General features: G+C 44.2%; 1 protein-coding gene across 1 annotated transcript in view; it reads left to right on the forward strand.

The window, feature by feature from the left end:
* The window catches only part of znf423 (zinc finger protein 423), an 84691-nt gene that overhangs the window by 35705 nt on the left and 26571 nt on the right, over positions 1 to 22415 (forward strand). Inside the window, exons 4-18 of the mRNA XM_085915161.1 lie at positions 3661 to 3838; positions 4196 to 4320; positions 4796 to 4877; positions 4987 to 5062; positions 5147 to 5427; positions 5516 to 5799; positions 5868 to 6248; positions 6387 to 6568; positions 6812 to 7351; positions 7428 to 7578; positions 7838 to 8380; positions 8486 to 8670; positions 9202 to 9614; positions 9855 to 10068; positions 10894 to 10978. Coding sequence (XP_085771287.1) covers positions 3661 to 3838; positions 4196 to 4320; positions 4796 to 4877; positions 4987 to 5062; positions 5147 to 5427; positions 5516 to 5799; positions 5868 to 6248; positions 6387 to 6568; positions 6812 to 7351; positions 7428 to 7578; positions 7838 to 8380; positions 8486 to 8670; positions 9202 to 9614; positions 9855 to 10068; positions 10894 to 10978 — 3720 coding nt within the window. The remainder of the gene's footprint in view (positions 1 to 3660; positions 3839 to 4195; positions 4321 to 4795; positions 4878 to 4986; positions 5063 to 5146; positions 5428 to 5515; positions 5800 to 5867; positions 6249 to 6386; positions 6569 to 6811; positions 7352 to 7427; positions 7579 to 7837; positions 8381 to 8485; positions 8671 to 9201; positions 9615 to 9854; positions 10069 to 10893; positions 10979 to 22415) is intronic.

Genomic DNA, 22415 nt, shown 5'->3' on the forward strand with positions numbered 1-22415 from the left:
CTTCCCCAGGGGAGCCGAGGAGAAAGAGAAGGTAGAGGGTGAAGGGTGAGAAAGGTGGAGCGAGAGGAGGCCAGCGGGGTTCCCACGGGTAAAGGCGGTGTTCGGCGCAATGGCCAAATAGAAAGATGGAAGTGGCAAATTGGTAGGAAGAAAAAAAGAGAGTGGCTAATATAAGGAGTTAAAAATAAATAAATAAATAAATAAAACGAGCAAATTGAGGCGACCATTAAATCATCCTTCGTTGTTGAGCATGAAACACTTCCATGCCTCACTCGAGGCCTCAAGACTTTTGGATTGAGATGGATAGATGGATATATGGGCGGACGGATGGATGGATGGAGTCGGAGACAGAGGAATGAAAACTGAAGAGTGAGCGCTGAGGACCGAGGGAGTGTTGACATGCCAGTAGAGTGCAGAGTGAAAGTTAAAGTGGTTAAAGAAAGTTAAAGACCACACTCGGGGAGCCACGCTACTCCACTTTGCCTCTCTCGTTGTAGAAGAAAAAAAAGGTAGGGATATTAACAGTATGTGTCAACCTGTCGTCTCCCCTTCCCCCTTTAAACTACATTTTCTACTTTTCCTCCCAAAGCGCCCCCCCTCCTCCCAAAAAAAGCCACAACATCCATCCACCCTTAATGTCTCTTCTCTTGAGGTTTGTTCTATAATTTAACATTTCACTGAAAATTCCTTGCGCCCCCCCTCCCCCTTTTTCCTTTCCTCCCCATCTCCCAATTCCTCCCAGTTTACCATTCGGCCTTGTCTTGCCAGGTCCCCTCGTGGCCGACTGACAAAGACGCCGTTAAAAAGCCGTGTGATCCTCCATTTTAGCGCCAGCCACGCTAGTCAGAGGATTAAGGCTCTTTAATGACGCTAATCTCCCCTCCCATTCTTCCCCGACACCCCTCCACCCCCACCCTTCAAAAAGTGATTTCTCCCTCATGCTCTGACCCAGTCCGTCTCTGTTCAGTCCCTCTCGTTCATCATGTCTTTCTTCCTTCTCGCAACCTCACCGACTCACACTTTGAACTGCCTTTAAAAATGAGTTAATTCGCTCCATCTGCTTTGCGTTTCCCGCCATGCCGTCAGACTCCAACATACCAAGATTAAGGGACAGTGGTCTATGACTCCCATTCCAATTTAATTTCACCAAGCTGAAACCAAAGCAGATAAAAAAAAAAATCTTCAGTGGGAGAAAAAAAAAAAAGCTTTGAATTTTGCTTCTTTCTCCCTTTGTTGTATGTTGGACGGATTTATGAACAACTTTAAGGATATAGATCGTTAACACTGCTACATCTGGGTCTATAAAGTCCCAAAAGTCTCAATGATCATCGTCTCACACACATCTGGGTGTGGTGAAATTTGTCCTCTGCATTTAACCCATCCTCATGTGATTTTGATCCATCCCCTGGGGTAGAGGGGAGCAGTGAGCAGCAGCGGTGCCGTGCTCGGGAATCATTTGGTGATCTAACCTCCCAATTCCAACCCTTAATGCTGAGTACCAAGCAGGGAGGCAATTTGGAGGGTCTTTGGTATGACCCTGCTAGGGTTTGAACCCACAACCCTCCAGTCTCAGGATTTAGTTGTGCAGTCTGTTTTCTGGTGTAGTCCCCCAACATGGTGTGGTCCAACCCAACTCAAGAAACCTGGTCTTGACCAATGTATACTCGGAAATTTTAGATCCATTTCCACACTGTCTCAACTATTCTGTAAAAAGTGTTGCACACTCAGTTATAATCCTTCTTGGATGTCTTTGAAGTTTTACAGTCAGATTTTAAGATGCTCCATAGCTTAGAGTCAGCCCTGTTATGAGTTTTTAATGGCTAACAACACCAGGGACTACGTGTGTCTTGTTTTGTTGGACCTCAGTAGTCTGTTGGCTTGTTTGTAGCACCAGTTGGCCATGAGTGGTAGCGCTCAAGAGGAGTGGTTTAGGTCCTGGCAGACAGAGCTTTTGGAGTTTTGGGTCCTGCTGTGCCCTACTGCCATATGGTGTTCCACAGGGTTCTTTTTTGGGGCCCCTGCTCTTTTTATTGTACACATATTTGCAGCTCATGGGTTCCATTTTAAGAAAACATTTTGTTCTTTCACTGCTGGGTGGAAAACAGTCAGGTTATGGCACTGGATTAGTTGAATTTAAGTTTAAAAAAAAGAAAAAAACGTATGTTTTTAGGTCCCATTGGCATTTGTACATCCCACCCTGCTTTAATGACACTATATTTTTACCTTGATTTTTCGCTCTCATTCACTCACTGGTATCTCTATATTGTCTTTTTATTTCAGCAATACTTTTTCTTCTTCAGCCCTTTTTTACTAGCTAAATTTATAATTCATGGTTTCCTAGTTTATTTTTTAACCCGCAAACCTTGCAGAGTTCTATTTGCACGTCGCTGTGCCTACATTTTTTCCGGCAATCGATTCATCACAGGCAGGAATCTGTTTCCAGGCGCTCTCGATAATGTAATACACAGTGGACCACACACACACACACACACACACACACACACACACACACACACACACACACACACACACACACACACACACACACACACACACACACACACACACACACACACACACACACACACACACACACACACGTGTAAGCAAGCATGATTGTAATTAGTTGAGGCGAAACGATGCGTGTCAGTAAAATTTGCAAAACTATCCGGAGAAATATGTCGCCACCAATCTCGGCTCATGCCATCACATCGGTGTGACTTCATCTCTCATTCCCTTATTTTCCTCTCTTTGCTTAGCAATCAGATCAAAGAAAACGTCTGCTGTATCCATTTTGCAAATGCTAATAGCTTTACTTGCGCTGCTTTGCTCTGCACGCCGAGGCGAACAGAACAAGCGTGCTTTATTCAGCCTCCTCTTTGTCATGTTAAACCTTTTCCTGAAGTGTCTATTAAAAAGCCGCGGCCTTGCCGTTGCCACTGTGCTAGACTGCACAGGATCTAACATCTTACATAGTCAAGGGAGAGATTTAAAAAAAAAAAAAAGCAATGCTTGCATGTAGTTGAGATATAGGGAGTGTGTAAAGCAGTCTTTCTCAGCCAGGCATATCTCCTAATCACTATTCAGACGTTTCAATCTGCCAAGGCCCTAATGAAAATATGATGAGGCGGATCTCTGGTCCTCGGGGATGAATGGAGGGCTGGAAGGGGAGAGATGGAATGAGGGATGGCTGCAGAGGGAGGGCGAAGGGAGAGAAAATACACTCTGTCCTTGTTTCTGGGCCCCAGCGGGGATACATAGTTCTTGGAGCCTTCTATTTAGATGTTGCTACTGCCGCCGCTGCCGGAGTATGTGTCTTTCTTCTCTTTCTTTCTCTTCATCTCTGCCACCCTCATTTGCCTTCTGTGTTTGCAGGCGTGTGTGTAACCAGGATAAATGTGTTTACTTTTTTTTTTTTGTTTATAGCCTCTCTCTCTCATTTGAGAACTCCCACAGGCTGCATCTTGCCTTCCAAGAAAGATGTAACTTCTTATTAATCATTCTAATGCTGCCTGTTTTACCCGTTCGCTCTGCCTGTGCTCTAATTGTGATTTTGGGCGGGAATCCTGTGGCTATGTACTTCTTCCTATTTAGTGGCGCATCAATTGGAAGTATCTTAAAACAACAACACTGTTACCCCATCCTTAATGTTTTTCTTAGACGGCGATGACGACCCAGCGGGACTGTCCTGGGTGCCCTCGTCGCCTTCCAGCAAAGATGTGGCGTCGCCTTCGCAGATGCCCGATGGCTGTTGCGACCTCGGCATGGCCACGGGTGGTGAAGAAGAAGGAGGTGCGGGTCTGCCATACCCGTGTCAGTTTTGCGACAAGTCCTTCAGGTACAAATTTGCCACATTGGAGTCCCCACTGACACTTTCACAGTAATTTTAGAAGGCATTAAAATGATGGCATGCTGGACATAATCCAAAATAAAATTATTTACAATATCATGGTTAACTTGATATATTACAGTAGTTCATTTAGATATGTGAAAGTCACATTGTATATAGAAAGGGAGAAATTTCACATTTTTTATAACCCATACTTCTCAAGAAATAAAATTTTGACAAACAGAATTCAATTTAGTTTTCTCCTTATTCTTTTCTTGTTTATGCTATTTTTAATGCATTTTTTTAAATTCTGTACTTATCATCCATGTACGGTGTTTTACATCGCCTGTTTTTTCTCATCTTCAGCCGGTTGAGCTACCTGAAGCGCCACGAGCAGATTCACAGTGACAAGCTGCCTTTCAAGTGCACCTTCTGCAGCCGTCTCTTTAAACACAAGCGGAGCAGAGACCGCCATGTCAAACTTCACACAGGTAAACACAGGAACCTCATTATGCCTTTTATGCTTAGCCAAAGACACAAAGTATCATTTTTGTAAGTAATCATTGATGTTACAGATTGTAGGAAAATAATAACACGATTAAATTAGTAACGTGACAAGTGGTTGCAATCTCTGTGGAATTTTCTAAAAAGCAGAATGAGCACTTCAAACACCAATAAAGTCCTTCAAAGGAAATTCATTTCGGAAAAAAATAATTATGACCGAAGTAGATGGATGACCTGTTCGACTCTCTACGCTCTTCTCATCAATAATGTTCCATCTGCGCCACTCTAGTTGATTTTTTAGGGCAAGTGATGTTTGAAACGTCACAGTGATTTTGACTTGTGCACTTAGATAACACCTCAGAATTTGAGCTTTTACAAGAGTTGATATTTTACCCAATATTTATTTATTTATTTATTATGGCATGTCCTAATTGTCCCCTCTCAATCTGTCAACTGACGCAGGAGATAAAAAGTATAGTTGCCAAGAGTGCGAAGCCGCTTTTTCCCGCTCTGACCATTTAAAGATTCATCTCAAAACACACAGGTAAAAAAATGTCTCCTATATTTCGTATTTTAGATGTTTACTGTTTCTTAAATTTATAATTGATCACAAGTTTGGCAGATGTGACCTGAGTGTAATTTGTGACATTTAGCTCCAGCAAACCGTTTAAGTGCAGTGTGTGCAAACGAGGCTTCTCCTCCACGTCATCATTGCAGAGCCACATGCAGGTATAAGATATAATACAGTCATGCAAAACACGATTTGCTAAGATCATCTTTTGAAAACTTTTGTCTGCCTTCTTCCACTCGCAGGCACACCGCAAGAACAGAGAACACCTTGCGCTGAGAAGCGAGAAGGACGGAGGCAAAAAGGTAGCTGGAGGAGAGGTCGACCTGGAGGAGGACCTGTACATGTGCGATTACTGCGAGGAGACGTTCAACCAAACGGATGAGCTTGAGAAACACGTCCTGACCAGGCACCCCCAGCTGTCCGACCGAGCCGACTTGCAGTGCATCCACTGCCCGGAGATCTTCCTGGACGAGGCTTCGCTCCTCACTCATATTGACGCGCAGCACGCAAACCGCAAACACAAGTACAAGAGAGAATTCCTTTACACTTTGGACAAGCAATAGAAAGAATTTTAACGTGAGTTTGTTTTCTTTTCTTTGTTTTATCTGCAGATGTCCTGTTTGTTTGGAACAATTCCCCTCAGTTGAAGATGTCTACTGCCACCTAGACAGCCACCGCCAGCCTGACTCTTCCAATCACAGTGCTGCCAGTCCTGACCCCCCACTGGGGAGCGTTGCGTCAATGAGTTCGGCTACTCCAGATTCCAGTGCCAGTCTGGAGAGAGGATCCACCCCTGACTCCACCTTGAAGCCCAGCCAGGGGAGTGAACGAGGCCGCAGAAGAGGCAACGACAGTGGAGAAGAGATGGGGATAAGCTTAGTCCATCCAGGTGGAGGTACGTCTTGAGGTCCTCATACTGCTTTGACATGCTAATTGAGTTGTATTTTTTTCTAACTGTTCAAGGTGGAGGAGGAAACTGGGCTAAAGTGACATATTCTTGCCCTTACTGCTCAAAGAGAGACTTCAATAGCCTGGCAGTGTTGGAGATCCATTTAAAAACCATCCACGCCGACAAACCACAGCAGACACATACGTGTCAGCTTTGCCTGGACACGCTGCCCACGCTCTACAACCTCAACGAGCATGTGCGTAAAGCCCACCGTTCCAGCGGAGGAACCGCCAGCCCGGCGGCAGCGGCTTTTCCCATTCTGCAGTTTACCAATGTGACAGCGTTTCATTGTAACTACTGCCCTGACATGTTTGGTGACATTAACTCATTGCAAGAACACATTCGAGTGTCACACTGTCTGCCTGGCGGGATTATGGCGGGGTCCACCACATTAGGTAAGAGAAATGAAATCATACGCTGACAGCCATATGACTTTTTTTTTTAAATGAAATGTTCGTTAATTATGTATACATCAAATAATACACTCCCTACTTATATTTAAGTAACAATAACAATTTGTGACTCCACCATAGAGGGGAACCATGCCTTCTTTTGCAACCAGTGCTCCATGGGATTCCTGACGGAGTCTTCGTTGACTGAACACATTCAGCAGACTCACTGCACCTCGGCGGTGGCGGGCGGAGCAGCCTCTGCTGGAGCGGTGGCCAAATTGGAGTCGCCTGTGCTACAGTCCGCGTCCCAATCATTCATGGAGGTAAATAAGTGGGGGATGAAGTCAAAATTGTGCACAGTATTTTTTTTTAATGAACAATTACTTGGAGTATGTTGCGATAAAATGCTTTCATGAGGCCACCGAATGCACTCTAACTGTTGATTTATCATCTTAATCTCCCTTTTGAGGATAATAAAATATTTCAACCTGAATAATATATGTGAGCTGGCAATACTGGCTGCATTTCCTCTCCGAGGACATTAAAAGCTTATTTTCCATGCACAGGTTTACTCTTGCCCGTATTGCACCAATTCTCCAATCTTCGGTTCTCTCCTCAAGCTCACCAAGCACATAAAGGAGAACCATAAGAACATTCCATTAGCTAACAACAAGAGACAGGCAAAAGTGGCTGACTTAAGCCCCTCCTCCTCTGATGTGGAGATCTCCTCCCCGAAGCGCCACAGAGTGGGAGGGGACTCCACGCCTTCCATCGGGAGCAACGGGGACTACCCATGCAACCAGTGTGATATGCGATTTGCCAGCTTTGAAGGCTTCCAGGCACACCTGAAGTCGCATTTGGAGATGCTACTGCGGCGCCAGTCGTGCCCGCAGTGTAACAAAGAGGACTTTGAATCCCAGGAGGCCTTGCTGCAACACCTGACTGTGCACTACATGACCACGTCGACTCAGTACATGTGCGAGAGCTGTAACAAGCAGTTCTCCTCGGTGGATGATCTGCAGAAGCACCTGCTGGACATGCACACTTTTGTGCTGTACCATTGTACACTCTGCCAGGAGGTCTTTGATTCCAAGGTTTCGATACAGGTGAGTGAGCAACATTTTTTTTTTTAACCCGGAATAAGTAGCGGTGTAACATACTGGCTTTCTATTTGTTGTTTAGGTTCATTTAGCAGTGAAGCACAGCAATGAAAAGAAGCTTTTTCGCTGCACAGCCTGCGCTTGGGACTTCAGGAAGGAGACAGAACTTCAGATTCATGTTAAGCATAACCACGTGGGCCAGAGGCCGGGCCTCCCCGGAGGCCTCGGAGCAGGTACACCTGCCAGTGTACATATTATACAGCTGTATTGCTTTCACAAATACACCATACAAGTCCAAATGGAAAAGAGTTACTATAAATCTTGATCTGACTTGTTGCATGGTTAATGAAAAAAAAAAAAATCAACACGTCAAGATGAAGATTATCCAAGATTTAATGAACAGTAATATAAATTTTGATGGATTAATGAGAAGATAAAAAACACAGTACACCCCAAAACAGACACACTGTAATCCGGTTTTGCGTCTCAAAGGTCTCAAACCGAGGAAGTGCATCTTCTGTGGAGAGACGTTTGGAACGGAGGTGGAGCTCCAGTGTCACATCACCACTCACAGCAAGAAGTTCACCTGTCGTTTCTGCGGCAAATCCTTCCACGCCACCGCACTGTTGGAACGACACCTCAGGGAGAAGCACTGCATGTTCGACGGGGGCAGCATCACCGGCAACGGCGGTGGCACGGGGAGCAGCAGTAGCCAGAACGGCACGCCGAATGGACTGACTCAGTCGGTCAAAAGAGGAGGAGCAAGCGCCGGCGGTGGAGGCGCAGGCGCTGTGGAGAGAACGACAGTGGCGGCTGCTGAGCAGGCCGACCTCCAGAATATGTTGAAGAACAGCGTTGCCGGGGTGGGGGGAGACACGGCCAATAACCATGAAGCCAGCGGGGGTGAGGAGGAGCTGGACAATTCTGAACCCATGTACGCCTGCGACATTTGCGGAGCAGCCTACACCATGGAGTCGCTTCTTCAGAACCATCGGCTGCGTGATCATAACATCCGACCGGGAGAGGATGATGCCGGTAACTGCTTGTTCTTTTTTTTTTTTTTCCCCAACTTGAATCATATGCGGCCTTGATAAACACTCTCAGGACAATGTCAATTGTGAATGTTTACCAAATAACCAGGTTCTCGAAAAAAGAAGGCCGACTTCATCAAGGGGAACCACAAGTGCAACATCTGTTCCAGAACGTTCTTCTCTGAGACCGGGCTGCGAGAGCATGCGCAGACGCACCGCGGCCCCGCCAAACACTACATGTGTCCGATATGTGGTGAACGATTCCCCTCCCTGTTAACCCTGACGGAACACAAGGTATGATTACGCAATCAGAGCCTCTTACTGTATGCACTGCTGGAGCTATGATTTTCTTCCTCAGGTCAGGGCAAGAATATTTCAGTGGGGCCCAAAACAATTGATTTGTTGTTTTTACAAACCCAAAGAATTCTTCCAAAAAAATGCTGGCAAAAATGTATTATTATTATTATTATGAGAGGACAGATGGAAATATGGTAATAAATCCTCACCAAAATATCAGAAAATTCCCAAACGTCAATTATCTGACCTGGGACTCGAAGGATATTTTTAGGGGGGGGCGAGGCGACCCCTCTCTTGTTCGGCCAGTGACTGTATGCATATGCAATGATTGAGTGGAAGATTTACACCTTAAGCACACTCATCTATTTAGCTCCCTGTCAAAATCTACCATTTTATTCTAACATCTGTCTGTTTTAAAAAATGTCTCCCCATCTAATGCTAATTCCTTGAGCATCATTATTATGACCTTGTGATTTATTAAAATGACATCTTTCCCATACACCCTGTCTAACACATTTCCCTTCACAGGTGACTCACAGTAAAAGCCTGGACACGGGAACCTGTCGAATCTGTAAAATGCCCCTGCATAGTGAGGAGGAGTTTATAGAGCACTGCCAGATGCACCCTGACCTCCGAAATTCCCTGACGGGCTTCCGCTGCGTCGTCTGCATGCAGACCGTCACCTCCACCCTGGAGCTAAAGATCCACGGCACTTTCCACATGCAGAAACTCTCCACTGGTTCTAGTCTGGGAGGAACCGGAGGGGGCTCTGGGAACGGAGCAGGGAACGGTTCGGCCTCTTCCTCCCCCAACGGGCAGTTGCAGCATCACAAGCTGTATAAGTGCGCCTTCTGCCTAAAGGAGTTTAAGAACAAAGGAGAGTTGGTGAAGTTGGATGTCAACGGCCTGCCTTATGGACTTTGTGCCAGCTGCATGAGCAGGTAACGACCGTGCGGTATCATGTCATAGTTAGCATCGCATCTATTGTTTTGCTCATTGATATTCCTCGTGCAAGAGGTTGCAATAAATTGCATTTTTATACTAGGTCGGAATTTTTCCAGATTCACATTCTCATCCATTATTTTGCTGTAGACTGAAAACAGATCAAAATTGCATTAAGCCCTTTAATGCATTTCTGGATTAAAAATGACTTGAGAAAATGCCATCTTCAATTCCAACAGGGGCACTAATGGCCAGAGCCCCAACCAAGGAGGGGCTCTCACCCCCGGGGACACGCAGGGAGAGAAACCCGTGTCTGGGCTCAGGTGTCCCGAGTGCGGGGTGAAGTTCGAAAGCCTGGAGGATTTAGAAAGTCACGTCCAGACCGATCACCCCGAGGTCAGCCCTGAAACGAGTTCAGCGGGGAAGAAGGCGGAAGCTTCGCCTGCACCTAAGGTGAGATGTCATCACTAACACCTATCATTTTGGAAAGATACATCATGATTCATGCGAGAAACAAATGGACTCAGAATATACCATAATTAAAAAAAAGGGTCAGGGGACTTCTTCCAATACTGAAGTGTTGCTGTTGTTACACTGTTGCTGTTTTCTGCAGTTTGCTTTCGTTAGTGAGGGTGGGGGGGGGGGGCTGCCCACTGGGTCCTGCGGCTGGGGTGTGCTGTGGCATGATGGGAGCTGCGTGCTCTACTTGATATTGACAGTCAGGCTCCTTGGGACCTGCCGCATGTCTGTGTTTGAGTGTTGTTGTTTTTTTTTTTTTTTGCCTGTGTGTGTGTGTGGGAGGCGGTTTTCAGGGACTCTCTAGCTTTCCTCCACCTTTGTTTCAGCACAGCTTGACAGCACAGAGAGGGCCAAATGGGCTGTGGGTGTGTTTGCGTGTGTGTACGTGCGCATGCATGTCTATCAAGGTGCAAACGGCAAAGACACGGTGGTATTGGGGCCTCGGTGTATTTATCTTTGTGCATGAGTGATTGCTGTGTGCCGTGAATGAGTAAACAGGCCCTTTGCTTCTTTCTCGATTTGTTTGTCCAATTTTGTATCATTTTTATTTCTCTCCTGTACACATTGGGTTTCTTTATTCCATTTGTGTTAGGGATTCTGGCATGTAGCCTTAGCATCTTTCCAAATCAATGACAATTTGTTCAAATGAGAAACACACTCGACATTCTTTAATATAACACGGCCACCACGGCTTAAGACTAGTATAGATTTCTGTGTTGACTATTTAACTGAGAATTTCTTCATGTGTGTTCTTTGCAGAAAAAGACCTACCAATGTATTAAGTGCCAAATGACATTTGAGACGGAGCGAGAGATCCAGATTCATGTTGCGAATCACATGATCGGTGAGTCAGGCACATCTCCCCTCGAGTATTATTTCCATTGTGTGTGTGTGTGTGTGTGTGTGTGTGTGTGCGTGTGTGTGTGTCATGCCAGTGGCTAATGACAATGTAACATGTACCTTCTTGTGTTTGTGTAATATTGCCGCAATGTTTCCACTGTGTAAAACACTCACGCACAAACGCAAACGCGGATGACAGCATGAATGTTAAACTTGACGCAGCTTCTTGTAGTGTTTTGAATTCTGTGTACGCTATTTTCCAAACCCTTTTCTGCTCGAGACCTACAATTGAAATGTTATTCATATTTGGAGATTTGTCATAAAATTAATATTGGATAGTGATAGAAGACGTCCATTAACAAATAAAAGCAACAATCCAAAGAAATGGTAATGATCAATAAAATTGCATTTTATGCTGACAATCAACAACTCAATCACAAAATGAGCTACACCTCATGCTGGGTTTCAACTTTCAATTCGGGGAGCCCTGCTTTTATTTCTGTGTATTTAAAAGTCGACAACGCATATGTCGACTCCAACCTTCTGCATTGTTGAATTTTAGCAAGCTATAGCCGCCCGCTGCAGAAAGAGAAACCTAATAATCGAAAAACGAATCATCTAAGGACTTTTAGCATTTAAGCGAAAACATCCTCAGTGGGTAGAAGTCGACTTTTTTGGTTATTATTTTGAGCTCACCCTTACTTACCAAGACACTTTCTCTCCTCTTGCAACTAAAACTGCTGCCTTAGCATCTCTGTCGTCATGGAGATTAACGAGGTGGACTCATGAGTGGTTCTCGAGGGGAGGAAAAAACGTGTGTGGGATAAGATGTGGGTGTTCGTTCGTAGTATGCTGACATCGCCCAGTAATGTCTGGAGATGTGACGTGAAGCGTAGACCCTGTGCTACACCCACACACCCATTGACACCTAATCATAATACATCACAACAACGTGATTCCCATCCACTTGTGTGTAATACACAATGTTCCTCTTCTTTGGTTATTTTAACCTCCAGCACATCCATTTCTCTCTTCTTTATCTTCTTGGAACTTCTTCTTCCTATTTGATCAATCCGCACGTGGTTTTAGGTTAATTAACATGTTAATTGTGTGATGTAGAGTAATTATGAAATTGAGGCAGATTATTCTGGGAAGCTTTTACTTGGTGACAGGAAGGGGGGGACCTCAAGATCAAGTGATGTTGGGAGGTTTTTTTTTTTTACCTTTTTTTTTTTTTTTTTGTTCTTTGGCTGCTCACTGATGACCTTACCTTCTTACAAAAAGCCAAATTTGTAACTCATACTCGTGCTTATCACAGCTCTGACTGACTGGGGGGAGAAGATCAAGGCAAATAATGCGAGTGTCACACGGCTCAATGGGAAATACATGATGCCCCCCGCGGCCCTGTTAATTACGCTGTCAGATAAAGAGGACGAGAGACAACGTTTGGACCGATAGAGGAAGTCGAGGTCCAGCGTGTCTTGTCAAGAAGAAGCCCTCACGGCACTATTTTGAGTCGGACGGCAGCTTTTTGCGGCTCAAGGCAGCACTTTATAAAAAGCTTTTCTTCACCTCTAGTTTGATATGCACTTGACAATTAACTCCAGACAATTGAGAGGAACTCCATTTTTCTTGAGTGTTTTTTTCATATCCCCTTACTGCTTCTGAAGAAGCTGTTAGTTGTCACTTTAAAATATAGTTACCCTGATTAAGTGTTTGTATGTTCTTTTATGGTGACCACGTGCAAGTCAGTCAATGATGAGTGATTAGAGTCAGTTGTAAGCTTTTGGTAATTATTTTCAAATATTTCCCAATGCCATTTTTAATATATCTTTAAAGCATTTGTAGGATTTACCCTCTGTTGCTTTAACTTGGCTAGTTGTGTTATTATCATTGGTTTCTTAGTTGTTTGTTAGCGGGACTAAAAAAAAAAAAACAGTAATTGTCACTTTGTGCCATTCAGCTGCAGATTGATGATTTTTTTTTTTTTTAAGGTGGAGTTCTGTGCTCTACTGAAAGTTTCAACTGTCTGCTTGTTCACACACACCGCACACTTACACACAGGCGCCCGAGTCCTTGCCTGCACGCTAATGTCCCACTAATCACCTCACCCTGAATTCCGCAGCATGAGGCCCGACCTCTCCAACATGTGTAAGACACTCTTAATATTTGCACCAGCTCTCTCAATACACGTGCTTAACACGAAGCCGTGTCTGCTCCAAACACGCACTCAGCGACCACATACTGGGCTGAATGTTCGCCCTCCACTTCTGCTGCCTCTAATCAGTGCAAGTCACCAATTAGCATACTAATTATGAGCATTGCTTTTTTTTTTGATAAGGCTTTCTTTTCAGACTAAAACCTTTTACTGTCAGCTCATTTTCAACCTTTGTTGAATTTGAATGAGTCATTTTCTGAAGTTTGCGAGACACCCTTAAAATATTACACGCTTCCCTTCCGTCCCCAGACGCTCACTCAAAACATTTAACGGTACGTATTACTAACAGTGCCCGTTCTCTCCTCCACTCTCCCCAACCCCGCCTGCCATCGGGATGGCCCGTAGAAGAGCCCGCCTGTCGGCAAGGTTTGTCCCCTTTCTGTCTCCCACTCTGAGCAAGGCAGCTAGCATTCCGCTGCCTCACTTGCCCATCAGCATCTCATTGACAGTTTATGACTTGCTATGTATAGTTCTTGCATCACACTGCATGATCAAGCAGTAATACTATATAGAATGTGTAATTTTAAAAACATCAACACATGGGAGGAGGGGGTTATTGTACAGGGCACATTTTGGCACGGTTAATCCTCTCTCCACGTCCACTCTCCCAATCCCAGCTGCATGCTTCATTGTCCCTCCCACTCCATACACACACCCACGCAGACACACACAAATGTATTTGGTTGTCCACTCACCTGGATCTAAGAGTTTCCCAGTAGGGAGCGCTCGCTAATGATGTGTCCTCGGGATGAGCTTTACTTGCCTATTTTCATTAGCGGATTCCATTAATGTTCTTACATTACCCAATCACATTCTACTGATGACTTCCTAATCACCCGTAACTCGAGGGTGCGTCCTTCCAGTATGGCTTCATATTTAACGTGTGCTGTTGACTACATTCAGTCCATTTATGAGACCCTATGCGGGAAGCAAGCCTTTAAATAAACCCAGCAGGATCATTTCTATATGCGGTCGCCGGTTCTGAATCGTAAACTTGAAGTCAACGTGCAGTCAGCCGCTCTATTAGCTTGCAGTAAAAGCGTTGGAGCGTCTTTGTTCTTCGTGACCTTACACTTGAATACGCTCAACAATATATATTTGTATACGTGTGTCGATAAGCGAGGTCTGGCCTGGTTACTTTGTGTCACCCAAGACTTAATGAGGCGCGTAAGAAGCTTTTAGAGTGAAAGGGGGTGAATAATGTGGCACACGGTTTATTCACGTGTGTGTGTGTTTTTATGCTACCAGCCAGACACATTGGTGTTTTCTTCTGCCCTGGTGCACCTGAACTAATAAGCCTTAGACTAATCTGCCCCCTTTTTTTTCCCCCCCTCTCGGTGTGTGACTTCACTAATGCTCTGTACTTAAGAAAACACTTAGGCTCACCAGTCTTACATGAAATTGATATCACAACAAGCATAGGGAGATTTGCCAACGTTCCTCAACAGCAAGTATCAAAGCTAACTAAAGTCTTAAATAAACTGGGGGAGAAGAAAAGGTACTTAAGGAACATGGCTAATCCCATCATAGGCACAAGCGTCCAGTCTGAGAGACTTTGAAACGCCACAGGAAATGTCTTGTCTCTGTGGATGTGTTTAAATGAGTTGTTGTTTCTTAAATGATGGAAGCATTAAAAGCATTTTACACACTGACCCCCAGTTGCCCTCGCTGCGGCAGGCAATTAATTGAGAGGTTTAGCATGTAACATGAAAGCCGCGAGCGTTCCTGCTAAAGTCGCGCAGGATGTCTTATGTGTGATGTCAGCGGGTCTCAAGAGACTTCAACTCAGGGAACATCTAAAAAAAAAAAATTGCTCCCCAAGTTTTTTTTTTTTTACAGGCGGGTAGCATGTCTGCTTGTTTTTTTTTTTTCTACCTTCCTCCCACATTTCCAAATGAATATCATGATTCTGAATCTTTGAGATGATTGTTAATCATTTCAAATAACAAGTTAATAAAATCGTAACATTTAGGTCCTGCTCAGGGATGTTGACGTCGGTCTTGTGATGGTATGAACGTAGGAGCAGATGACAGCCCGCCCTCCCCCTCTGTCATGTCTTTCATCCGTCCCTCCATCTATCTATCTATCCATCTATCATCCTTCTCTACATCCCTTCCTCCCTTCTTCCCTCGCCACCTGGAGCCAGCGAGCCATGACACCAGAGGGAGGGAGGGAGTGATGATGAAGGGACAAGGGACTGGGAAGGGAGGATCACAGAGGGCTAGATGAAAGATGGAGAGGATGAAAGTTGAAATAGGACTGATTGTAAATTAAATAAGATCTGAGATTTTGCTGTGATAGAATTAGCCATCTTGATGATATATTCATTGTTAGGTGCGATAAAATTCACTCTTGTCTTTCAATGGTTTGAACACGAGAGACCGTCACCAATCCGATGACCCGCATGCACTTCCTCTTTAGTGTAATTGTATCTACTCTGCTAGGGAATCGATTTCAACCATAAATTAACACCTATGCAGCATTATTACTTCTTCCATGTGTGTGTTTTGTGTTGCGTCTTGAAGACCGGGAGCACGCAGGCCCCCCGGAGAGCTCATTTTGTCGTCTTCTCGCTTGATTTACTTCTTACTTCTGCTGTTTATTGCCAGTCATTACAAGCTGTTTGGAAACCTAATAGGACACACTGACAAATAGACAGCAGAGACATGAGCCGGATAGTCATGTATGTGTTCCTGGGAGGATATTTGCACAAGCAGCACCCTTTTTAGTTCACTTTTATGTTCAAACAATGATTGATATCTTTTCTTGCACTTTGTGCATGTGCCGTGTGTGTTTCCTGAGTGTACTGAAGGCCGACTTACGTATACTTAGCCTATAGGTTACCCTAGGTGCATTCCCCTTTTGTATTCTCGCGCTTAACTCAAGCCATCCAGGTGTGGCAGCGCCAGCTGCCAAACATTTACACACAAACACATTTGCGTGCAAAACACGCTGTCGCGTTTCTCCTTCGCAAGGCTCTTTGCCTTTACGCGCTTCATAAACAGAGGCCAAGCAACAATTAACTCGCTGCTTAATTTGCTAACTATTTTGAATTCATTTTCTGCCGTGACAGGCGCATCTGTCACAGCTGGTGGGGAGTCAGTGTGTGTTTGTGTGTGTGTCAGGGAACCTGCCTCATTATTATTTCAATTTTAAATACAGTGTGATTAAAGACAAGGCGGAGTCAATACTGGATATTTTATGTTGGAACAAAATGAGGCAGTGTAACCAAAAGGGATATTTTTAAATATTTATTTTGTTCGATGTCATTTTCTTGACCCACTAATGCGATTGTTTAGCGAGCGGTCTCGGGAGTACCCTGGATTTTGCGCCAGCTCTCTCACAACCTTACTGACAAGTATACTATATGGATGGAGGCCTTGATGCCATCTTCCATTATTTTCCAGACTTTAGGAAACCCGTTAGATTTATTTTGCTCTATTTATTTACAAAACAAATCATGCCACACAACCAAACGGAATATTGGAGATCATTGCAGTCTACTCACAAATTGACTTGCCGCCGATTTAATTAAACATATGATGTTCTGCCTATATGTCTCAACAAAAATACATTCCTTATTCATGAATAATATTTCATAATAATGTGTTTTTTTTTCCCCTGATGATCTCTCTCGGCTTACGTGGTTGCCACATTGGCTAGTTGTCATGGTGTGTTTTGGTATTTTGATTGTTGCTGTTACCTTTGGAACTACTTTGTAAGTGGGGAAGGGGCTTTGCCTGGTCAATGTTAAAATATTTTGTAAATATTCTCTATTTACATCTTCATCTACTCGCCCCAGTCCATTTTGTGTCACCCTGCTGCTATCTAACAAATAAACCAAAGCAAACTGTGTCAAGTACCATCTCACGTCCTTGTGCGAGTAACAAGAAATAAACCGAGCGTAATAAAGGGAAGCAGCTTTATGAACGTTAAGCTGAATGAGGAACCCGGACGAGGGACAGGATGGATTGCGCGGTGGCGGGAGGGGAGTGATTTGTGGCAGGTTTTGGCTGGCACTCGGTACTCTTGCTGAGCAGCTGGACTTCATTAATGGCCAGTGTTAATTACAGGACTTGAGTACATGTAACACACACACGTATGCCTATAAGTACAGACACACAACTACAGACTGGAATTCAGGGTCACCTTGCAAGCTAGCCTTGGTTGAACCAGCAGAGTGATGGCTGGATGATGCCAAGCATTAATGGTGTTTTGACCATTTATATTGAACATCTGGCACGATGTCACGTTTTAAAGTGGGCTCGGTAAATAGATGTACCGCGCTCGTGTCATGTTTTCCTTTTGGCCGGTGGTTATTTCACACGCGATCAAATAATATTTTACAATTATCAATTAATTAATAGTTAAGTGAGCTATCATGAGTAAAGTCTAATAGCGCGAAAATGTACTCAAGGCAAGCTTCAGAGAGATGGAAGAAAATAGCAGCAGCAGCAGCAGCAGCAGCAGCAGCAGCAGCAGCACAGTAGGAGATGGAATGCAAAGCCATGCTGGGAATGGTTGAAGGGGGTCGTCTTTGACTCTTAATTACACAGCACAGCCGAGGAGATTGCAGGATGGAGATGGAGGAAAAGAAAAATAACTGTACATTGATGCTCTTATCTGCTGTCTCTAAGCAGATGTCGACCAGGCTGTTCTCTTTATTGCTGTTCAGTCCTTGTGTGACATATACACACGCGCGCACACATCATCCGGGATAAATCAATGTGTTCTGGTTTCAGTAATTTCCCATGGTGCTTTGCTCTGGGCCCCCTCGGGTGAGTGAGGTGACAAAGCCAACCGGAGGAGACAATCTCTTACTTTCTGCTCTGCTGTTCTAAGCTGTTGTTTGAATTTTTATTTCCTCTCCTCATTGTGTTTGCTCTGCGTGGTCGCTTTCATTAACGGGCTTCTTCTTAACACTACCGGGGTGTTCTCGTTTTATGACGGAGGTTTGTCCCTTCAGAGGCAATGTAACCCTATTTGTATGGAAAGCTAATGCAGCAGTGAAATCATAATTACGTTAAATATGTGCCGTTTTAGCGTGCCACTTGATGCGTATTATTAGGCCGATGCACAAAAATCCAAAGTACATTCAAATGTCGGACATCCATTCGTATGTTTCCGGTCAGTCAGATTCCTTCACCGCCTCGTGGACAATCGGAACTTAACGATATCTCACACCATTTCACATAACACAACTGCAGGGTTGCTTCAAAGTTATAAACAATAACATTGCTTTTGTCTGCCATGACTTAAGATAATAGAGGTTAAAAGGGCAGTAGTACAACTCCTGATTGATTCATTGCTGTGTTAAAGTCTGGTCCCGAGATTTCTAGTCTCCTTCGCCAGCAACCAATTTCCCATCCCTTCTCATTCTTGCATTTCCTGGATGAGAGCTTCTCATTTGCGACCGATCCAGCCTGCTAATAGTGGATGGCAAGCAACAAAAGTGTCCGTGCCAAATAAACACACACACTGGCCATAGTGTGTACAAACACGGACATCTATCTGGAAATACGCACGCTGCGATGCTCACTTATGCGGTGCTGCAAGCGTTCCCGGCTAGACAGACACACGTACGAAGGAAAACACGTCGGTGCGTTGAAACGTGACATGTGTGCACACGTATTGGCGTAGCACTCTGTAGCTCCCCGCCGCATCGCCCCCGGTGCTGTGCTCCCTCTCTGCGCCGCGCCGCGCCGTACCGTACCGCCACCTCCTCCTCGTCCTCCTTCCTCGCCCTCCTCCCCCGTCTCCCAGTACATCTGGCACACTCAGCTGCCGAGGAGCCCCATAATTATCCCGCCGGAGACGCACGCTGGCGGAGAGCGTACACACACATTGTGACGAAAGCTCACGCGCACTTGTCTTGGGCGATCGGCGCTGCTCCCTGCTGCTCTTCGTCACTACCGGGGCTTCATTAGAGTGCGTGCGAGTGTGTGTTGATGCATGGTGCTTTTGGAGACCATCCAGATGTTTTTCTTTATAGTTGAGGAGTTGGATGTGTCCTAGATGCAACTGCCCGAATTCTGCTCCTCTTGCTGCTCTTATGTGCTTTCTTGATCATGTCGGCGTCTATGTTATTTTGCTCCCACAGGCAATTAACCAGCAATTGCGGAATTGCTAAGCCTTTACTACCGGCCAGCCAAAATGTTGGAGGCCAATGCCAGGGTGCCTTTAATCTTGCACTTTGCCTTCATTGTATGATTAGTTTCAGACACTTGTGTGGGTTTGAGTGTCAGGCTCCTGTACGACCTGCTGGGGTGGCTCACTACAATCTCGTGTGTCTGACTTCCATGGCCATTATCTGCCAGGCTTACCGCAGTGCCAAAAGCAACTATGCTTTGTGAAAGGTGTTTGGAGGCACCACCCACACTTTTTAAAAATACATAGCCATGCTTTTAGCACCGCGGGTAACACAAAAAAAAAAGCACCGGTCATATGAATGTCTGCTACTCAAAGTCTCTTAAGACTTAAAACAATAGAATGAACTTTTTGGAATCATTTCATTTGACAATCGCTCTGTAATTGCTCCCCCAGTGATTTATAGTCAATTCATGACAGTATTAATGTAGCTTTGTGGAAAAATCAATTTGCTGTTTGACACCAATCACTTTTATGTCACACCCATGTTATATTATTGTTTTGGTTTTTCTTGAGTTTCATTTAACTGTTTATTAGCATAGACTATAGAGAAGGGAAGCCGGGTTGAAAAATGTGTACTATGAGCTATGTTAGTAGAATATTAAACATTTAAATAATGAGGATAAGAAACTAGCCAAGTCTTATTATAATTTAAAAACTTTTACTGTGGTCGTTCGATAGACTTTAAACAGGAATCTCTTGGAAAATCAAATCTTGAACGATTGTGGATGTCTCTTTTATAAACACAAAGCGTTCATCAGCATCAAAGTGTGCTAATGTACTAATGTGTCTATCCATCAGTGTATTACTGTAAAGGACGTACGGGCTCTGATTTCTCGACTAAATTTTGGACAAATGGCTTATTGGATCAATAGCTTCCCACCGGCGATATTTGGTATCATTACATGTCCTCCCCATTAACACTCCAGGCTGCTGTCTCCATGGACCTGAATTATTCATACAGCCAAACCATCACAAATATGTGCACCCAAATAAACAACACGCTCACCCAAAAATGAAAGTATTGTTTTCTCAGTCTCACTTTAATATTGATTTTGCCAGGGGGAAAAAAAATGGCTTTGCGCCCAAACAAAACTGTGCTCTGTAAATTCCTCTTCTTACCCACATCATCACCCATTTAGTTTAATAACAGCCATTATTGCAGTTAGCAGATCAGCAAATATTTTTTGTACCACTATAAAAAGCACTGGCAAAAAAGCTTTTCTGGTCTTCGGACTGACACTGCAGCTGCTTTTTTTTTTTACTGATACTAAAAAGAAGTCGCCCCTTGAATTTTAACAGGTGATAAAAAAAAAATAGGTATAAAGAAGTTGTTGCTACGATAAGTACATATAGTGTATTGTAAAAGAGTTTATTCTCGCCAACTGTTGCTGAGCTACACCTCATGTTCCATCGGATGTCAGTTCAAGCTACATTGCACCATAATTCATCGGTTGTTGCTATGCTCTGCTGTCCATATTCCAGTAATGATGCACAAGTGCCTGTTTAGTATGTGACACAGGGTTGGGTGTCTTACACTCCAGCTGAATCCAGATGAGCTAGCCATGTGTTTGCCTGAATGTTTGTGCGTGTCAGTGTGTAGGCGGTGGGTGGATGGGGGGCTTGGAGGGGGGCAGTGTGCCCCGAGGCACTTGGTCCTCAGTGTTTGGCTAAGGGGGTGCAGAGCAACCCTCATCCTTGCCCTGATCAATGTGCTGTGTGTGTGGGTGTACGGAGATGTGTGTACTGTATATCTCGTTAGCACGAAGCCGAGGGGAGTCCAGGGAACGACGCTTCGGTCCCAGCACCTGAATCTATCATATACATACATATTAACACAATCACGTGCACACAAACACACTCGCTGACCCTGTGTGTCGTCATTTTATTTTCTCTGACTGTTGCTAACGCACGTGCACATCGTACGTACGGATTGATTATGTACGCCGTTCTCAGTGTGCTGCAGTAGCGATGAGCTTTAAGTACAGGCTAGGTCATATTTATAACCAAATGCAGATTAGAGTCTGCATGTCTTCAATCAAAGAAGATTTGATCCCTATCATGGGGCTGACATTTTGGTTCGGCTCGATTTGGTGGGATTACGATGGGATTCGATGTGTATGGCTCATTTCGAGAGCATATGCTAAGTGGTTCTTGTTGTCATTTTGCATTATAAATGAAGTTATCAGTGCTGTAAATATGCCATGGTATCATTTTCTGCACAGCTCTCCAATAAGATGACCTTGATGCATTCACTTTTTTTTTTTTTTTTTATTAAAAACCGATTTTCTGATTCAAATCATTTTCTACCCCTACATTCAAAATAACGTGTTGTGTGGGTGGGTAAAGTTTCATATCATTGTCAGTCTTTGCGAAAGCACGTGGTTTGCACATTCACACCTTCTGACAGGCTCCCAGCTGCATGAACTCACCATATGGACCATGCAAAATAAAGGGGAGGGGGGCATAGAGTGGGAGTAAGAATGTATGCGGGTGTGTTTGCGCATGTGTTTAAAGCAGACATCAATGAAAGGTGCAAGAGTGTGAAAGTGGCTTGTCTCATTATAAAGGACACCTTTAATTACAGCAGAAGCTTGCTTTCAAATGGAGCATAAAACAAAGAAAATTACACTTCCTTCACACACACAATTCTGTTTTTTAACTTAATGCTACTGCTAATACATAATGGGGAAACAATATATTTCTCAAGACACTAATGTACTTTATTTTTATTACTCTGATCATTAACACAGCGGCAACTGTGTCTGATCATAAGTTTAGAACATTTGTTCGCCCCTGTGTGATCATCACTCATCTATTTTTTTTTTTTCAATTTTCTAGAATATGGTTCCTTGAGCCCTTTCGTTTTTTTGTCTTGATTTTTCTCCCACTCGCCTCCTTTTTTTTCCACTGCAGGAAGAAGTGGAAATGTAGGGTGGGGGTTTTAGGAGTTGGCAGTCCAAGCATGGAAAGCATGGACTCCTACGGGGACTCACACAGCACACATCACACACACACACACACACACACATACACATACACATACATTGATGTATACACTCAGCGCACACACAAG

Source organism: Syngnathus leptorhynchus, chromosome 6 (assembly GCF_054491065.1).
Source record: "Syngnathus leptorhynchus isolate UIUO chromosome 6, UIUO_Slep, whole genome shotgun sequence".
NCBI lineage: Eukaryota > Metazoa > Chordata > Actinopteri > Syngnathiformes > Syngnathidae > Syngnathus > Syngnathus leptorhynchus.